This window comes from Pipra filicauda, unplaced genomic scaffold (assembly GCF_003945595.2).
Source record: "Pipra filicauda isolate LSUMZ 115617 unplaced genomic scaffold, ASM394559v2 scaffold10_size6260569_pilon, whole genome shotgun sequence".
NCBI classification, from domain to species: Eukaryota; Metazoa; Chordata; class Aves; order Passeriformes; family Pipridae; genus Pipra; species Pipra filicauda.
The window spans coordinates 4,557,430-4,574,910 of record NW_024103541.1 but is presented as its reverse complement, the minus strand read 5'-3'; the positions used below and the strand labels follow the sequence as shown (position 1 = coordinate 4,574,910).

General features: G+C 43.2%; 1 protein-coding gene across 7 annotated transcripts; it reads left to right on the top strand.

Annotated features, from left to right (window-relative positions):
• The first annotated feature begins 1,558 nt into the window (after positions 1–1,558).
• Positions 1,559–15,174, top strand: INSIG2 (insulin induced gene 2). Of its 7 annotated transcripts, none has more exons than XM_039382076.1 (6): positions 1,559–1,644; positions 5,585–5,925; positions 8,789–8,913; positions 11,152–11,327; positions 11,737–11,836; positions 12,295–15,174. In XM_039382076.1, exons 2-6 carry the CDS (start codon positions 5,682–5,684, stop codon positions 12,334–12,336), a joined length of 687 nt encoding a protein of 228 aa, XP_039238010.1. In that variant the 5' UTR covers positions 1,559–1,644; positions 5,585–5,681; the 3' UTR covers positions 12,337–15,174. The 7 variants fall into 7 exon arrangements, with proteins under 7 accessions (XP_039238010.1, XP_027579376.1, XP_039238028.1 ...); XM_027723575.2 differs by having other exon boundaries at positions 1,565–1,644; positions 11,161–11,327; XM_039382094.1 differs by having other exon boundaries at positions 1,568–1,644; positions 5,585–5,765; positions 11,161–11,327.
• Positions 15,175–17,481: the final 2,307 nt, after the last annotated feature.

Below are 17,481 nucleotides of genomic sequence, written 5' to 3'. Positions count from 1 at the left end.
GTGCAATGAGAAAGGGAAGAGTTCATCAATAATAGAATAATAATGAGTACAATGTTATAAGGAAATTATATGAGATATAAATGGCTGTAACAGTATTATTCTCCCATAATCTGCCTCATGCACATACAATAAAGGGTACTTTTTATTATGATGCCTTTACCAGCAGTTAAGACTGGCTAACACAAGTTGTTTTCTGCTTAACGTTGTACATTCTCCCAATCTGGCAATAAAAATGTGGCTTCTGGAGTAAGGGGGTGTGTAATAAAGCAAGTGCATGGGAAAGTCCTTGTGAGACCAGGTGCTCAGGACGGCCACAGCAGGGCTGGCATCTTCAGGTGGGGACAAGGACTTTATCCCCCTGTCTGTGCTTGAATGTGTAACAGGGCTGTGGCACAGCCACACCAGTGCACCGAGCCCAGCTGGGAGCGTGACCGTGGTGCAAATACCCCAATGCGTACGGATCTTGTTTTAATCACAGAATCAATGAATGTTAAGGGGTTGAAAGGGGCCTTAAAGATCATCTAGTCCCAACCTCCTGCCACGGGCAGGGACACCTCCCACTAGACCAGGTTGCTCAAGGCCTTATCCAACCTGGCCTTGAACACTGCCAGGGTTGGGGCATCCACAACCTCTCTGGGCAATCCGTGCCAGGGCCTCACCATCCTCAAAGTAATGAACTTCTCCCTAATATCTAACCTGAATTTGTCCTCTTTCAGTTTGTACCCATTACTCCTTGTCCTATCACTACAGCTCCTGATGAACAGTCCCTCTCCAGCTTCCCTGTAGGCCCCCTTCAGATACTGGAAGGTTGCTATGAGAGCTCCACACAACTTTCTCTTCTCCTGGCTGAACAGTCCCAACATCCCCAGCCTGTCATAGAATCACAGAATATGCTGAGTTGGAAGTGACTCATCAGGATCATTGAGTCCAATTCCTGTCCCTGCACAGGACACCCCACGAATCCCAGCATGTGCCTGGGAGCACTTTCCAAATGCTTCTTGAGCTCTTGTCAGGCTTGGTGCTGTGACCACGGGGAGCCTGTTCCAGTGCTCAGCCACCCTCTGGGTGAAAAGCCTTTTCCTGACATCCAACCTAAACCTCCCTTGGCTTCAGGCCATTCCCTCGGGTTCTGTCACTGGTCACCAGAGTGAAGAGATCGGCACCTGCCCCTCCACTTCCCCTGGTGAGGATGTTGAAGACCACAATGAGGGCTCCCCTCAGCCTCCTCTTCTCCAGGCTGAATAGACCAAGTACCCTTAGCCGCTCCTCATACGGCTTCCCCTCAAGGCACTTCACCATCCTCGCTGCCCTCCTTTAGACGCTAACAGCTTAATGTCTTTCTTATACTGCGGTGCTGAAACTGCACACAGCGCTCAGGGTGAGGTGCTCCAGTCCTCTTGCGAACTGCGTGGCGCTCCTCTGGACTTGCTCCAACACCCCCAATTCTGGACCCCAACGCGTTCCCGAGGCGGATGGGCGCCGTGCCGATGGAACCCGAGGCGGATGGGCGCCGTGCCGATGGATACCCGTGCAGACCCCGGGATTCTCTCTCTCCCGCCCGCCCGAGCCCAGCGCGCCCCAGGGCCCGGCGGGCGCTGCGGAGGCTGCGCGGGGCGGGGACTGGCGGAAGATGGCGGAGGCCGAGTGAGTGCCGGGGCTGCGGAGGGGCCGGGCCGGGGCCGCGGGCCGGGGGGACGCGCCGGGCCGGGCGGGTCAGCGGTGCCCCCGGCCGGTCCTGCCCGTGGGCCTCGGGACGGGGGTGACGCCTGGGGGGCGGCAGGCGGACCGTGCCGGGGGCGAGGTGGGGGGACAGGCCGGCGGGGCCGTTCCCCGGGCGGCAGCGGGACCCTGTGCCCCGCGGGGCTGCCCCGGGCCCGCGGCCCCTCCGCCGGCCCTGCTGGAAGGGCCGGGCCGGGGCGAACCGGGCCGGGGGTGCTGGCGCTGCCCAGGCTGGCAGGGCTCCCGCGGGTCCGGGGCTGAACCGCCGCGACCGAAGAAGGGGGTGGTTTACGGATGGTTTCTTGCCATCTCCTGCGCGGTGTTGCTTAAATAAATCTTCTCTTAGTCGGCCCCCGCAACGCCGCGCCGTGCCCGGTGCGTGTGTGCGGTGTCAAGAGTTGTGGATCTCTCACGGTGCTCCCGGAGAGCCCTGGGGGGCACTTGCAGGACGGACCTTCTCAACAGGAGACAGTTAAGTGACTAAGTGTTTCCAAAATGTCTAAGGTGGTAATTTACTCCTTAAGTGTTTGTGCAACGCCAGACACCGTGTTTACGCCTTGCACGGTGTGTTGGAAGGAAGGCTTGGGAAGCGCAGCTGAGGCTCTGGCAGTGCCAAGCCTGTAGCTTTCAGTGTGGTGTTACAGTTGTGAATGAGCAGTCCCAAGAGACGCAGGCTCAGAAATCGTGTTGGTTCAATATGTGATCTATTCCCATCTGAGAGGAAACACTCAGTAAAAAATAAGTCTTAAAAGGAGACATTGTCTTCTCTGTCTGCAGGCACAGTAGCCTCCCAGTCCAGGAGGAGAAGGTGAATGTTGCCTTTAGAGATCTTAATTTCATTTTCATGAAAAGTGATGACACTAAATATCTCTGCTGAGCCAGAGCTGTCTGAGGCACTGAGGAATTTTTCATGAGCATTGGTCACCTTGCTCCATTCCCCTGTTGCTCTGTGGCATGCCAGAAGGCCGTAAGGTCAGTGGAAAATTTAGAAACTGGGATAAAACAAATAGAAATGATATGTGTGGGGTGAGAAACCACCAGGTGAAAACTACTGCTACTTTAGGACCTTGAACATCTACCAATGTGTACCCACTCGGGTGCCCTCGCTGTGGTCGGGCTGTTTACCTGGTAGTAAAAATCTGTTGCTGGTGCCTTCTATGACTTGCAGCTGCAGTGGTTGTATAAGAGCAGTGAATGATTTCCTTGAGTAGCAAAGTCCTCTGACGTTTTGCTAAGCCTTCACAATTAAATATATATTTGCTGAATGACAAATAAAAGGAAATTGGATAAATGCAGGTTTCCTAGTCTGAAACTGGTTTATGCGAGACTAAAATTGGACTTTTCTCAATCATCAGCATTTCTAGAAAAAAAAACAGTAACATTTGATTTGTGTTTACATCAGTATTGCAGTGTGGGACAGTTGGTGATTCTTAATTAGGTTGAAGATTCCTGTAGTTGAAGAATTACAAAAAGCAGAGTCTTGTTAGAGGGACATATCAAGAGATAGTATAAGAGGGGGAAATAATTGCTGTGGGGAAATTGTTAATAGATTTCATCAAAGACTGGAGGCTTGGGCTGATCTCTCTCAGTATTTGGGGGTTGGAACTAGGTGATCTTTAAGGTCTTCCAACCCAAAGCACTCTATGGTTCTATTTTAGTTGATGACATTGGTGCACAAAATAGGATGCAGTAATCTTGCTTGCTGAGGACCCAAAGCTGAGAACCATTTGGAGGGCCAAAGAGGACTGGGAGATTGTGCAGGAAAAATGGAATGACGTTGAGTGTCAGAGTAAATAACACCTGAAATGCAGCATACAAGGTTTGGGGCTGGTAGCAGGGAACAAGGACTTCAGTAACATGAAAGAAGAGACACTGGAATGTAGTAATGGATCATGGGACATGAGCAAACCACTTTATGACTGAAAAAAGAAACCGTGATCCTGTGTGCTGCAAAACTGCTTGTTATAGAGAGACACAAAGGTGTGAACTTTCTTGTACGTCAGTTGTGGTCATGTATTTAAAAAAAAGGGATGTGGAGGTTTCAGGAAATGCCAAAAGCTATTGGGATGGAGAAGTAAGTACAGAGTCAAGGGTTTAACTTGTTTTCCTAGGCAAGCTAAAGCTTAGAAGGGACATAACAGTTTGAAAGCCCCCATTAGGCACAATATTCCTGCAGAGTTTGTAACTGGGACCTACAGCCTCCAATTCTATGTATCGAAAAGACTCATGTAAATTCTGAGAATTCCTGTGATCATCTGTTGGGCAAGCCCTCAGGGATAAAGGGGAGACTCTCAACTGAAATAGTGATGTATTTGTGATTCCATGCTTTCTTTCCTGGAGGCTAAACGTATTATCCAAGCTCCACTTATCCAAGCAACCAAACCATGTCATCCGGAGGAGGGGAAAAAAATCTGGAGCACCTCCTTTTTGCTTGAGGGAAGTGTGTTGCAGTGCCAGTGTGAGTCAGGAAGCAGACTGAGAAGCCAGACACCTTGTTTGTCCTCTGTCCCCCTAAGAGGTGCTCATTTTTACAAATAATGTGGAGAATCAGCTGTGCAGAAGAGATCCTGTGTTCTCAGGAAGACACTGCTGCCTCCCCAGATTGCCAGTGGGAAGCTGCATGTGATCAGAACTTTTTTTTTTCCTTTTTTTTATTGCCTGTTGGAACCTTTTTCATCTGATGGAGGATGCCATGGTGTGGCATTGCATCTTCTGTGCAGTTACTTGGAGTATCTTACGTAGCCTGGATGTTTTTAACTTCCCTTTCAGCTTTCAGTCAGCTAAACTGAATGCCGTGTCCTCTGCCCTGCTGCTGCATCTTCAGAGAGCTTCCTCTGGATCTGCTGGAGCCAGGGAGGAAGGGAGATGGATGTTCTGGTTTGGCTCCCCATGTGCCATAAATAAGAGTTAACAGAAGCCGCCACCGGCTGGCAGTTTCAAATTTAAAAACAATGTCAGGGCTTTTTTTCTGAAGTTCCAGGTGGCTAAGCTGTCGATCAAAATCGTTGTTATACATGAATGTGGCACTGAATTCATGTATAACAAGACTTTTGATGGACAGGTTTTTTTAAAAAAGAGTGATTGGGATGGGAACTCTACCATTCCTGTGGTGCCTGCAGTTACTCACGTAGGACGCTGCCGAGTGCACGGGCAGGTGGAGCTCCTTTTACCTTCACCCTCAGGTGCTTTTGTGCCTGATTACAGTTATGGTTTGAAATAATATACGGCAGTTTTCACCGAAAGTGTGTTACTTGGGCAAATATTTCTCTGTATTGCGGTTACTGCTCTGGTTTGCCAAGTTGTTTGCACTTACCAGGGGTTACAAAATGTGCTCGCTGCAGGATTGTTGAAATTCTGACTCCATCCTGAAAATTATTTTTCAGATTTCACTTTCCAGTTGAGAAATGTTTTCTGGCATCTCTTCAGGAAGAGAGATCTATGAACCTCTGTGGCTGACGTGGAATTAAGGGCTGTGTTTACTTGCTTCTGAATTACATAATCTCCAGTTGTCGCTTAAAGGAGGGGAGAAAAACAATTTATTGTTACTACAAAGCAAGCCTTTCTTCCATCTGATACCAGTTTCATTTCTTCCCCTCCTGACTGTGGTTTCACATTCCTAGCTGTCCCATACCACGTGTTTCCTCCTCTGTCTCCTAATAGACAAAGCTATTTGTAAAACCTGTTTTCTTTGTAAGTTGTTTTTGCAGCTGTGGTTGTTTCTGCTCTCAAATGACTAATTGCCTCCTCAGAAAATTCAGAAAAAAATACAATAGACATTTTTTTAACCCAATCTCCAAATAATTTAAGAGAAATATATGTAATGTTTCTTATATCTGCATTTTCACCCTTTTTTATTATTTTTCAGGGTTTGGGTGTCTCCTAATTGAAGAGAGTCAACATACTGATTGCGAGTGAATCCTCCTCAGTCAGCCTGTTGGATGCCTCTGAGAACATAAGAAGTCATGGCAGAAAATGATGCAATGCCAACCTTACCAAAAAAGTGTGGCCCATATATTTCATCTGTAACCAGTCGTGGCATGAATTTGGTAATTCGTGGTATAGTGCTGTTTTTTATTGGCGTATTTCTTGCATTAGTATTAAACTTACTTCAGATCCAGAGAAACGTTACTCTCTTCCCCCCTGACGTGATCACAAGCATCTTCTCCTCAGCTTGGTGGGTACCACCTTGCTGTGGCACAGCATCAGGTAAGTTCGGTCATGTGTGTGTGCCTAGCATGGAGATGAAAAAGTGGAGAGGGAGGTAGATAGTTACAAAAAGATATATAAGAGGTGGGGAAGGTACAAATTTCTCTTCCATCGTCACTGCCCTTTTTGAGCTGTTACTGTCCTTTCTGATCTCCCGTGTGTGTACACAAATATGCATGTATCCAGAAATTGTTGTTCTGCAATTTTGTCTTATTGTACTGTTGTTAGCACAGCAATTTTTTTGCTGGGGTAGAGTGCAAGTTCAACAGACTTGAGAAGGTGGTGCCACATGTAACCTGGAGGCTGGATTACAGGAATGTGCTCTCAGACAGCCCTTGAAAATACCCCAACAGTGTCAGACTGTGCATCACACAGTGCCTTGTTTGAGCACAGCAAACCACCCTGAGCAATACTCTGTTTTGTCGTCCAGCTTTCCATTTGTTCCTTGTTCCAGCTGGAGGTATGGCTTTAGCTCCATGGAGCTGGGAGCCCTGATGTGTCTCCAGAGCATAGGGCAGGCAGCTTATAGTTGTAGAGGCACAGAGCAGAACAGAGCACCTCAGATGATGTGAACATGCTCCATTTCTCCCATGACCACGTAGGGAGTTGAGTTTTTTGTGTGTTTAACTAGTTTAAGTGAGATGTATGTCCGCCGCGGGTAGTAAGAAATATCCCCTTTCCCTCTTCTTTCAACTATCAAGGCATATTCTATGTTACAAGCATGATAGGATTAGACTTTCTACTTGGCTCTGAAAATCACTGATCTGTGGGTCAGTTTCACGCTTTACTAAGGAAATATTCTTAGCAGCCAGTACTGGAGCATTCTGCTTCGGTGAAACTGTTAGTTGTAGGCAATATCTTCCTAGAAGTCAGTTTTAATAAGATTGAGAAGCTCGTGATTCTGGGTAGTAATGTGAGTTAATAAACTTGTTTTCAAGATGGCATCACTGTTTTGCTAATGGTAATATTTAAGCCTGTTTTTTTTCCTAGCTTTTTTTTAATACCTTCTTGAATTACTACACCCCAGATATCATCGAGGAGCTTAATTTGAAAGGAAACCCTCCAAACAGCTTGCTGAATACGTCAGTTGTGTTCTCCAGTGGAAATGCATTTGGCATATTATGGTGGCAGTTACGTACCTGCTTCATCTGCTAGTTGTCTTAGTCCTTTTCCTGTTATCTTGCCAAGATTGTTGATTATGTTTTGGTTCGTATTCTCTATTTGCTGCATTTTTCTTTCGTGCTTTAAACTGACTGTCTTGACAAATATTTCTGATAAAGATTTGATCTTTTATATGTATGGAGTAGTGGAGGTTGAAGTGACAGAATACCAGCCTGCAATAGCAGCAATGCACAAGGTTTTCAGTGTTTACCGAAGCGTTTGCACCAAAAGCTGTTTGCATCAGGCTGCACTTTGTGCTCTCTTGGGTAATCTGAGGACACTGCAGCTGTGAGTGGGAACTTGTGAAGGTTAGGTCTTGCCATCATCTCACAAGAAACTCGTGGGCCTCTCTGGATCTGGTGGGTTGGTGGTTTTGATGAAAAGACTGGATAAGGCTTGTAAATTGTAGTCAGTCATTTGCTAGGCAGTTGCACTACTTGATCTTAAGCCTCCTGATTTAAAGATATTACAGACTTAATTGGCTTTTCCCAGCAGGAGTCACCCCTGTTGAGGTGTTCAGGTTCTTTTTTTTCATTATCAGTCTTCTCCATTTTCTTCCCTTGTCTTCTCTGCTAGCATACATACAGGGAATCTCTGTGGTAAATACTGATAACTCACCCAGTTTCTTACCATTTGTACTTGCACAGCCTTCCTGGAATTGGCGTCAACATTTCTCTGCAGTATGGTTTATTATTATAAACAGAATAAAGGTATTTTGCATATTTATAATCAGTGGTGATCGAGGCTGCATTCAGAGAAGTCCTTTCATCCATCACCGTTATTAGTCATGAGTTTGGCCCAAGGCCTTTGGCAAGAAAATTGCTCAGGGAGGTTTTTTTTTCCGCTCCAGCTTTACTGATGATTTATTTTCCCGAATCCTGGAGATCAGTTTCCTCTGTGGCAGAATAAAGAGCATTTGTGGTGTTACCCCCAGCAGTGTGCTGGACTGAGAGCACTGGAGTCTGTACTGATGGCTCAGACTCTGCCACGCTCCTGCCACACCAGTGTAACATTATGCACCATTGTTAGTCCTCAGTGAGGTTGGTAACAGTCTTTTTAGCTGCAGTTGCAGTAGAGAACACGTTTATGAAGAAATACTGAAAGAACATCACAATTCCCTGGGGCTGGAAGTCCTGTTTGTTTTCTGTATTCAACAGCTGCCGTAGGCTCTTGGTTTTCTCTCTTCTGGGTGAGCTTGATATAGTGAGCATTGAAGAAGAGAAAAACATTATCTAAACAAAACCTGCTTGTAACAACAACAAAAGAAAAAACAAAATACCACACTCTGCCCGTATTGTGGTGTGTTTGTTTTGCAGTTATTTAAACATGTATGTTTGATATGTGGGGCTTTCAAAAGTGCCACCCTGCAGGTTATCACTGTTCTTCCTGAACTGCAATGCAGATTTTGGTGTGGGGGAGAGCTCTGTCATCCTCTGCCCCTAGTTCAAATTGTCTCTGTATTGCTTCTTCTGCCAGGTCACTGCTGCAGTGGTCGAAGATGCTGCTGAAGTTTTACGGGGCTTTTTTAAATAATGAAATTCTTTGAAATTCCTCTTTGTTTACAATGTATGTTTTTGTGCTATTTATCCTTGCAGGTCTGTTTTAGTAGTGATTCTAATGGTAAAAGTCTGGATAGTCTTTATTTTAGTTAAATGTTGCAGTGCTTTAACTTCTGGGCCTTTTTTCTTTCCTGTCTCCACAGCTGTGATTGGGTTATTGTACCCCTGCATGGACAGACATCTGGGAGAGCCACATAAGTTCAAGAGAGAATGGTCCAGTGTAATGCGATGTGTAGCAGTCTTTGTGGGAATAAATCATGCCAGTGCTGTATCCTGTGTTCAGATGAAATTGGTGATAACAAATGGGTTTCCATGAAAAAAAAAAATCACACAGTCACGTGAATTGTTAGTAAAGATATAACATGCAGAGTTTTTGCAAGGGACATGTAGAATATGTGTTAGTGTCAAACTGTTGTAGCAGTGTTGGAGGTTATAAGTCTCAGGTCTTTTTTTTTTTTTAAATCTTTTCATTAGAAATGTCTCAGTATTAGGCTTTGTCTTACTTAGATTCTTTATTTTCTTTGAAAAATTAAAGTAAGTGTAGGAAAATATTCATGTGGTAGGTATTACAGAAAAGTGCTTTAAGACATTCCAAGTTATGTCCTTTTAACACCACAGTAAGAGGTTGAATCCCAGTTTTGAGGTCATCAGTGAAGCACATGAGCTTTGCAAAGAATGGGGAAAACTCAGGACGGGAATACCCAGGACTATACAACTCAAGGAAGCGTTGTTACCCCATTCTGCAAACAATGCCTTGCTTGATGCCAAGAGAGTAGTTCTCATTCCTGTGGTCATTCAGTAAGAGCAATTAGAAGTCAGTCAGCACGTTGTAGTACATTATACTCCTCCTAATTGTGTAGCTGCTCAGATACATCCTGGCACAAGTGAGCTCAAAGGTGTCCCCTCTGAAGCGGCTGGGGACGTGCTGGGTGACAGGGTGCTTTTCTCATGGACTGGTGCACCTTACTGGCAGTGCTGAGAGGTTTTCTGTAGTCATGTCTAGTGCACTCTCTGTCAGCTAAAGCCAGTATCTGTTTGTGAAAACCGGGGTCTTGTAATCAGAAAGGAAGTTGATCATCTCTGAGATGCTTGTCTCCATCAGTGTCAGCTCCAACACAGTTCACAAAAACAGTACTAAGAACTGCTGACCACCTGCTACTGTCTCCTCATTCCCAGGAAGAGGGCAAGTTAGGTGAAAGATGGGAAAGCAGGCTGAATTCCCACTGAGGTGGCTTGGCCGTCAGATGGGTTTTGTTGTTTTTTGGTGGTGTTCCACTGCTCTCCAGAATGGCCAGATGAGCTGGAGCTGCCAAGGCTCCGAGTCACTCCCACTGTCCCTCACAAACCTCGCTCTCCTTGCCAAAGATGCACTAGTCTGGTGCTGTGGTTCTCACTGACCTGGCCTGTACCTGTTGGGTGACCACATGCAACTTTGCTGCTTTTAAGAAATACAAGAGAGTTGGCACCACCTCTCTGCTTGGGTCTGGTTATTTACAGCAAACCTTCTGCAGTTCTCTAACAGCTGTTACCCATATTTCAGGACGTCAGCAACATACTGTCTGTATTTCCTCCTTGACAACTCTCCAGTCTGCTTTCTCTTCAGCTATTGCCAATTCTGCACATTGCCATGTTTGGTGAGGGTTTTGGTTTTGTTTGATACTTTTTCTGATGCTGTTGATTTTTATCCTGTCATTATTTCAGTTAGTGAAACTTCTTTCTCATTTCCTCTAGGTCTCTCTCCAGATTTTTGTGTGAAAACAGAACAGTGTTTTTTATATTGTCATCCCATAAATTTGCTTTCAGGCTTATGAAATGTGACAGCCTCCTTTTTAATTATCTGTTTTGGACAGGAGTAGGGAGGATGGGTTAGTGTTTCCAAAACATTTTGAAGGATGTGAAACACTACAAAGATATCTGGAATGACTTCATGCGTCTGTCACAAAGCTGACAAAACTGACTTTCTATGTTGATTTATGTGAACGCTTCCAGTAATATTTACATTTTATTTTATAAAAAACATTAACATTTTAATGTTGAGCTTTATGTAAAGTGTCATTTAAATAAACAAATTGCAATTAATTAAGAGTGATAAAAACCTATTTTTGGTAAATCCCTGTCACTTGGAGAAGTCTAATGCTAGATTTAAGTTTTCATATCTAGTGTAATAAAGGACGAGGTGAGGATGAGATGTTCTTACTCTTAACAGTAACGTGTGCATTGTGTGTCTTTATAAAATGCTTGTATTCTCTGGTAGGTTTAGAGTATCCTTGCTTTTGTACAGGGCCCAGACCCTAAAATCTGAACAAGTGTCATAAGTTTTTAGTTTCCCAATATATTGACAACTTTTACAATGCTTATTTCTCACACCTGTACCTGTGTGAGAGCTGACACAGGTAATGCTGTATTTTTTTAGTAGTATTTTTTCTTTTGTGCCAAAATATGATAAACAGAATGAAAAAAATTACTTTACACTTGTATATGGTATTTCCAAACTTATCCTTAACAGCCAGCACAGAAGGTGGATTTTGCCAACAATATCCAGCTCTCTCTCACATTAGCAGCACTGTCGATTGGACTGTGGTGGACATTTGATAGATCACGGAGTGGCTTTGGCCTTGGAGTGGGAATTGCTTTCCTGGCCACGTTGGTTTCACAGCTTCTTGTGTACAATGGAGTTTATCAGTAAGTATTTGCTCTCTTAAGATTAAATTATAGTATTCTGAACCTGTAACATAAAATCAGAATAACTGAAAGGGTATGATTTGACATGATTTCCAAAGCTGTCAGCACCTAATTTTGAGCACAGCATAAATTGGACTGTTTATGAAAGCTGTTATGTGTGTGAGAAATCTAGTTGGAAGTTGCTAATTGAAATAAAATTAGTACCTTACCAATAATGTAACATGCTTTTTTCAGTTGAGTAGATGCAGCTATAATTAATAAGAAGCCTCCTTTGTTGTTTTCTGCTAGTAATTAGATTTCTATAATATGTATCTTTCTGAGTTGAAATGTCCTAATATAATTTGCCTTGTGGTTGGAGGACTCTCTGTATTGCACAGTGTTGAGCTCAAAAATGTGTGTTCTTTTCCAGATACACATCTCCAGATTTCCTCTATGTTCGTTCCTGGTTGCCATGTATATTTTTTGCTGGTGGAATAACTATGGGCAATATTGGCAGGCAGCTGGCAATGGTGAGTGTGGAGGAGAGGGTTGATTGCCTTCTAGTAAAAGTCTAAATGTCCTTGTCATTTCTTCCTCCATATATACCAACCAGCTATTTGACTCGTGGGTGTGCAGTAAGGTAGAAATCAGTAATCATTGCTTTTCCTGTTGTTCAAAGCACAGCCTATGCTTTGCTCTGCACACTCTGTTACATACTTTTAGGTCCTGAAAGGACCAGGAGCTAAATAAGAGCTGCTGTGTTTGGGGAAAAGTCAGGCCATCCCCCAAATCTGACCTGTTCTATCTGCTGCTCAGGGAGACAGAAATTGCAGCCACCAGTGTGTGCACAGAACCTGGGAGACCAAAGTCATGTGGGTGAAGTTTAAGAAGAGCTGTTTTATTACCCATTTAGTAGAAAAGTCACTCTCATAAGTCTTTTTCATGATTTATGTAAATTAATATTGTTTTGTCAACTTCTGTTTTTCAGTATGAATGCAAAGTCATTGCAGAGAAGTCTCACGAGGACTGAGAGGAAACAATATGCACCGTTAAAACAGGAAAATTTCTGACAAATGACTGTTGGAGGAGCATAAGGAACACTTGACTATGAAATTGCCAAAATGCAATTTTTTCCCTTGAGTGGTATACTTTACTGCAATCTGTGATTGCTGCTTCTATAGAAACCTTGATGTCTGATTTTGATTACTGTGAAGTTATAATAGTATGCAATACATTTGACAATATTGGTTCAATTATAGGATTCTTTTTTTCCAAATCTAAACAGTTTACCATAAATTCTTGTTTGTCCATAATGTTGCAGTGCCAAACTGAACCTTTGCACTATGTTTCTGTAGCTGAAACTTCTTGCTTCACTTTATCTTGAAAGTTTTGAGGAATATATTCTAAACAGCTAGTGAAAGACAGGGGGTTCAAATTTCGGAATGAAGATCTCTTTCCATGATGATAGCCCATAATATCTGTATGAAATTTATGGATTACAGGTGAGCTTTGATGCAATAAGTAACTGATTTATGCCTATTAACACAGTGTATCATTCTTCTTACGCACAGGTGAGGAAACAATACAGGTTACGTGGGTTATTGCTGTAGCATTTCATTGGTCTGTGGTACGTGCCCAATATCACAGAATACAGAAATGGAAACTGAATCTAGAAATTACTTGCTATTTTTCCCCTGGTACAACCAGTATACATGTTTGTGTATGAATTTATTGTCACATGTGGACAGATTTTGAAACTACCCATGTGCACAACATGATACAGTTTGGGTTATTCTTGTACAATTCTTTAAGCTGATTTGTGTGGTTAGGAAAAAAAATCTTAGGGAGTTTTTATTGCAAAATTTAATTCTGCTGAAGTAAATCAGCCACTACCATATAGTGTCATAAACCCCTCCATTACCAATGTTACTCTTGATAGTCCTTGCCTACCACCTGCTCTGTTGGCAGGGAGCAGCAGGAGGAGGCCAGGCTGTATTTTAGGTGCCGATGTAGCTCTTGTTTCTGTGACTGTGTCCAGACAAGCATAAATGCATTTGTTCTTACAGCAGTTTTCTGGGGCAGAAAAATGTTTTACCTCTGTTTTACAGGTGCCCGTGCACAGAAAGCTTGGCAGGACAGCGAGCTGAAATAGGCTGTGTGCTAATCAGTTCCCTTCTTAAGAAGGATTTCAGTTTGTGACCCATATTTGGGGGCATACGTGGAATTTCCTCTTGGCTTTGCAGCTCCCTTTTAAGATCATGAGATAAAAGAACTTGTGCAACAAGGCAGAAAGCAGACTTCAAGAGGACACTGCTAACCTGTGCCTGCAGTGAATTTGGCATGGGATGTCTCCACTTTGTTTTCCTCTTCTGTCTTTCTTGATGATGTTTTAATGTATTTGTTTTCCTTTTTTGTCTTGAAGTACTGTTTTTTAAGTCTTCCATGAAAGGTTTATAAGACATGTTACAGTCACCTAGGGAGGCTGGAGTTGGTCCAAAGAACACATAGATGTTTAGACAGGTTTTTATTAACGTGTGAATGTGTTGTACACGAAGCTTGAACTAGGCAACTCTTTTTCAGTCTTATCTGCTTACCTCCAAGTCTGAAAGGTATGGAATGGAGTGGTCACGGAAGGAAACTTTATTGAATGGGGAATTGTAAATGTGAAAAACAAGTGTGGTATAAAGAGCTTGGTTCTGCAGCTCCACAAAGTATCATCAGCTTGTCATGGTTCCGTGGCAGTTCAGCACCAACAGCACATGGTCATGGGATAATGTTTCAGGAAAGCACGTACAGAGGTGCTTTGCTTTAAGCAGAGGTAGAACATGTTTAAGTAGATCCCTGACTAGAGATTTTCTCTTAACCAAACCATATGGCAATAAGAAGCATTTTATTAATAAAACCAGGAAACGGGGTACAAATGATGGGTGAGTTTCTTAGGTAGGCTCTGGTGATTCGCTGAAGAAGCTGTTGAGTCTCTCTCTTACAGTATTTCACCTCATCCACCTTCTTTGCTTCAACAAATGCCTTCAGCTTGGTGGGCCCGTGCAGCATGGTGGGCAGCATGATTGGGCAGCATGAGTGGCATAAAAATTCAGATATTTCTTATCCTAACTGTAGAGAACACATAGTACCTCGGTAACCAGTGTGCTGACTTGGTAAACAATGTAGTTTCATCACGACCAGTGAGTGTGTACAACTGGAGATGAGTCGCTTTTGTTATTCACTTGGTGGTAGAACTGCTATTACCTGCCAGTCTTGATACTTAGACAGAAGCAGCCTTGTGTATGTTAAAATGTGCAGTATGTGAGAAGTGGTTATTGTGCATCTGTGGCACCCACTTTACGGCACTTTGCACTCAGATTCAGCTAAACCTGGTTAGACTGTGCTGTCTGCTAACGTTTAAATTTCATTTTGGAAATTTTAAGCATGTTGTGCAAAGGCAGCAATCATCCAAAATAAATTTGGGTGGAGTCCTTTATTATATGTGTCTTACTGTTTTTATTCTTATTTGACTAACATCAATACAGGATCACGTTGTGGGTGTCCCGTTGTTTCAAACTGCGCTGTAATTTTGTGGCTGATGTGTTCAAACCCTGGAAAAGGTTCATGATGAAAATGCTGACGGCCTTAACTTTAGTGGTGGGAACATGCTGCTACTGTATAGCATGTCATTTTAACATTATAACATTATAACATTAGACTCTTAAAAATGTTGTTCAGTAGAGAATGAATAAGCTATATTTTCTATACAACTTTATAAGCACTATAACCTCTTCACCAATTAAGCATTGTAAAGTCTATGCTGTTTAAACTGGCAAATTGCCGATAAAAGCAAAATGTGCATTAAATACAATTCCAACCTTGATTGATAGGTTTCTTCTTCCTTTAAGAAATTACACTGATTTTTAAAATACACTGAGTTGCCTTCTATCAGCAATCTCTTAATAATTTTGACCATTTTCCTGGCATATTGGTTGCACACCTGCCTAGAAATACTGAAAAAGAAGCGGGCAAGATCAAATCGGCCGTGATTCTATCTTAATTAGCATGCTGAGCAGCCTTGGAAAATCTACCCTTTTGAATCTGCAGTGGGAATAAGTCAGATAACTCCCCTTGCAATACAGAAAATAGAGATTTGGATATAAATAGCTGCTATGAATATGAAAAAACCCCACCCACAAATGACAGAGAAACTCTTTAATATATTTGTGTTTATTAATGTTCCGGTCTGGATATGAAGTGAATGTTATTCTGCTATTCACAGACTCAATTCATTATGCCTATTGCTCTCTCAAAAAAAAGATGTGACCAATAGAGGTTTGGAAATGTGTAATGGAAAAGTGTCCAGGCAGAGGTGAGTAAGGGGTGGGAAGAGAAGTTCGTGGAGGTTTGAGATGCAGTCCCACAGCAGGACAGAACCACAACTGAAAGTTGGAAGGAGTGCAGCGAGTAAATGGAAAAATCCCCTGTTTGTGTTGGCAGCCCGTGACCCAAAATTCCTAACTCTAATGTCAAAATGCAGCATCTTGGGCGTGCCAAGTGTCTGACCAGGCAAATTACAGCCAGGGATAGAAATAACCATAATTTTGGATAGTAAGCACTAAGATCAACCAAAAGCACACAAGCAAAGGTGTTTTGCTGGAAATTTAACCTCTCCCTTTCATCTGCAGCCTCTCCATGAGGAATGGAAACTCCCGGTCCTTCCAGCCCAAGGGTATCAAAAGGAAAGTTGCCTATTTTGGGGAGAATATTCCAACTGCTGAGCTGCCAGGCTCTCACAAAACGCATCTTGTGCCGCTTTATAACACAGCTGCCCTAAGCAGTCAGGAGGAGAGTAAATAAAGAAACTTTTCCTCTGTATCTTCTGTACTTCCCTGCTGCCATCTGGCTGGGAGCTGCCATGGGGACCTGTGGGCATACACCAGTCTTCCCTCTTTATCCTTCCCGGTATGTAAGGAAGGAACATAGTTTCACCAGCCGCATCACCCCGGACGTTTTGCATATGCTTTTTACATTTTGGAGCAGTGTTACCAATGATTCCAATATAACCTGTGGAAATGATGTTAAATATCAAATGCAATGCTTATGAAAATACGGGCACAGCTGGGCAGAGGGAACGCATGTCTAGCCGTGGGGAATAGCGATCCAATGCTGTTAGTTTTGATGCCAGTACTAAATGCAAAGCATGAGTAATTTTGCAGCTTAATGTTCAGCACTAAACAGTAAATGAAAGGTCAGTCCAACATGTTAAGTGTCATGGAATAGTAAACACTCCTTTAATTGCTTCAGGCAGCCAGCTCGGATTTTTGGTATCTGTTGTCATGTTTTGAGCGGCATGGTCCAGAGCCTCTGATTGCCTCCCCCCAGCCAAATGACAAAGCCTCAAATTAAAGGATAAACTTTATGCCTGGGCTTTTCAGGCAGCAGCATACTGGGACTTTCATACTGTGCTTTGAATGTTTAAAAGCCATGCTGGTAAAGAGGTAGGGGTCATTTCTTTATCTGATTGAGCCAAAATCCAGGTTGAAATGTAGGTTGGCATTTTCTTGAGGTTTTCCTTTCTTGCTCCTCAGTTCTGAAGCACAGAAGTTCAGTAGCTCCTGTTATACTTTCACACTTTGTTTTTTTAGCCTGTCCGGCACTATAGCAGATAGGAAGCAATATATAGGAATACAGATGGAAAGGGCAGCTACTAATTTTCCCAAGGGCAAGCCAGGTGAGAGCTCTGTGCCCAGTGTGCCCTGCACATCCATGTCAGATGCACAACCTGCAGTGTTCCCAGATCAAGGTTCATAGGATTCTTTTTCTGTAGAGACAGCAGTTCTGCCTTGTACTTTGCACTTAAAAACTTCTATGCAGGAGATGACCTGTTGTACTTAGTTCTGCAAGGATATGTGCACACATTGCAGAGCATTTGCAGTGGCGAGGGCCACAGGTGTAGCCATAACACTTGTTTTTTATGTCTTTGTGGTAGAAATCCTGAAATTGTGCCTTGTAAGCAAATATGGCTAAGTATTTGTTGAAAGAAAAATCTGTATTTATAAATACGTTGCTATCTGAATTCACAATGTAATTTTGCTATTTCTGTACTCTGATTAGTGGCCTTGTAACTAACATTTAGGTATTTAATACTTTTTTGGTAATCAAATCTCAAAGCAAGATTTATTTTATG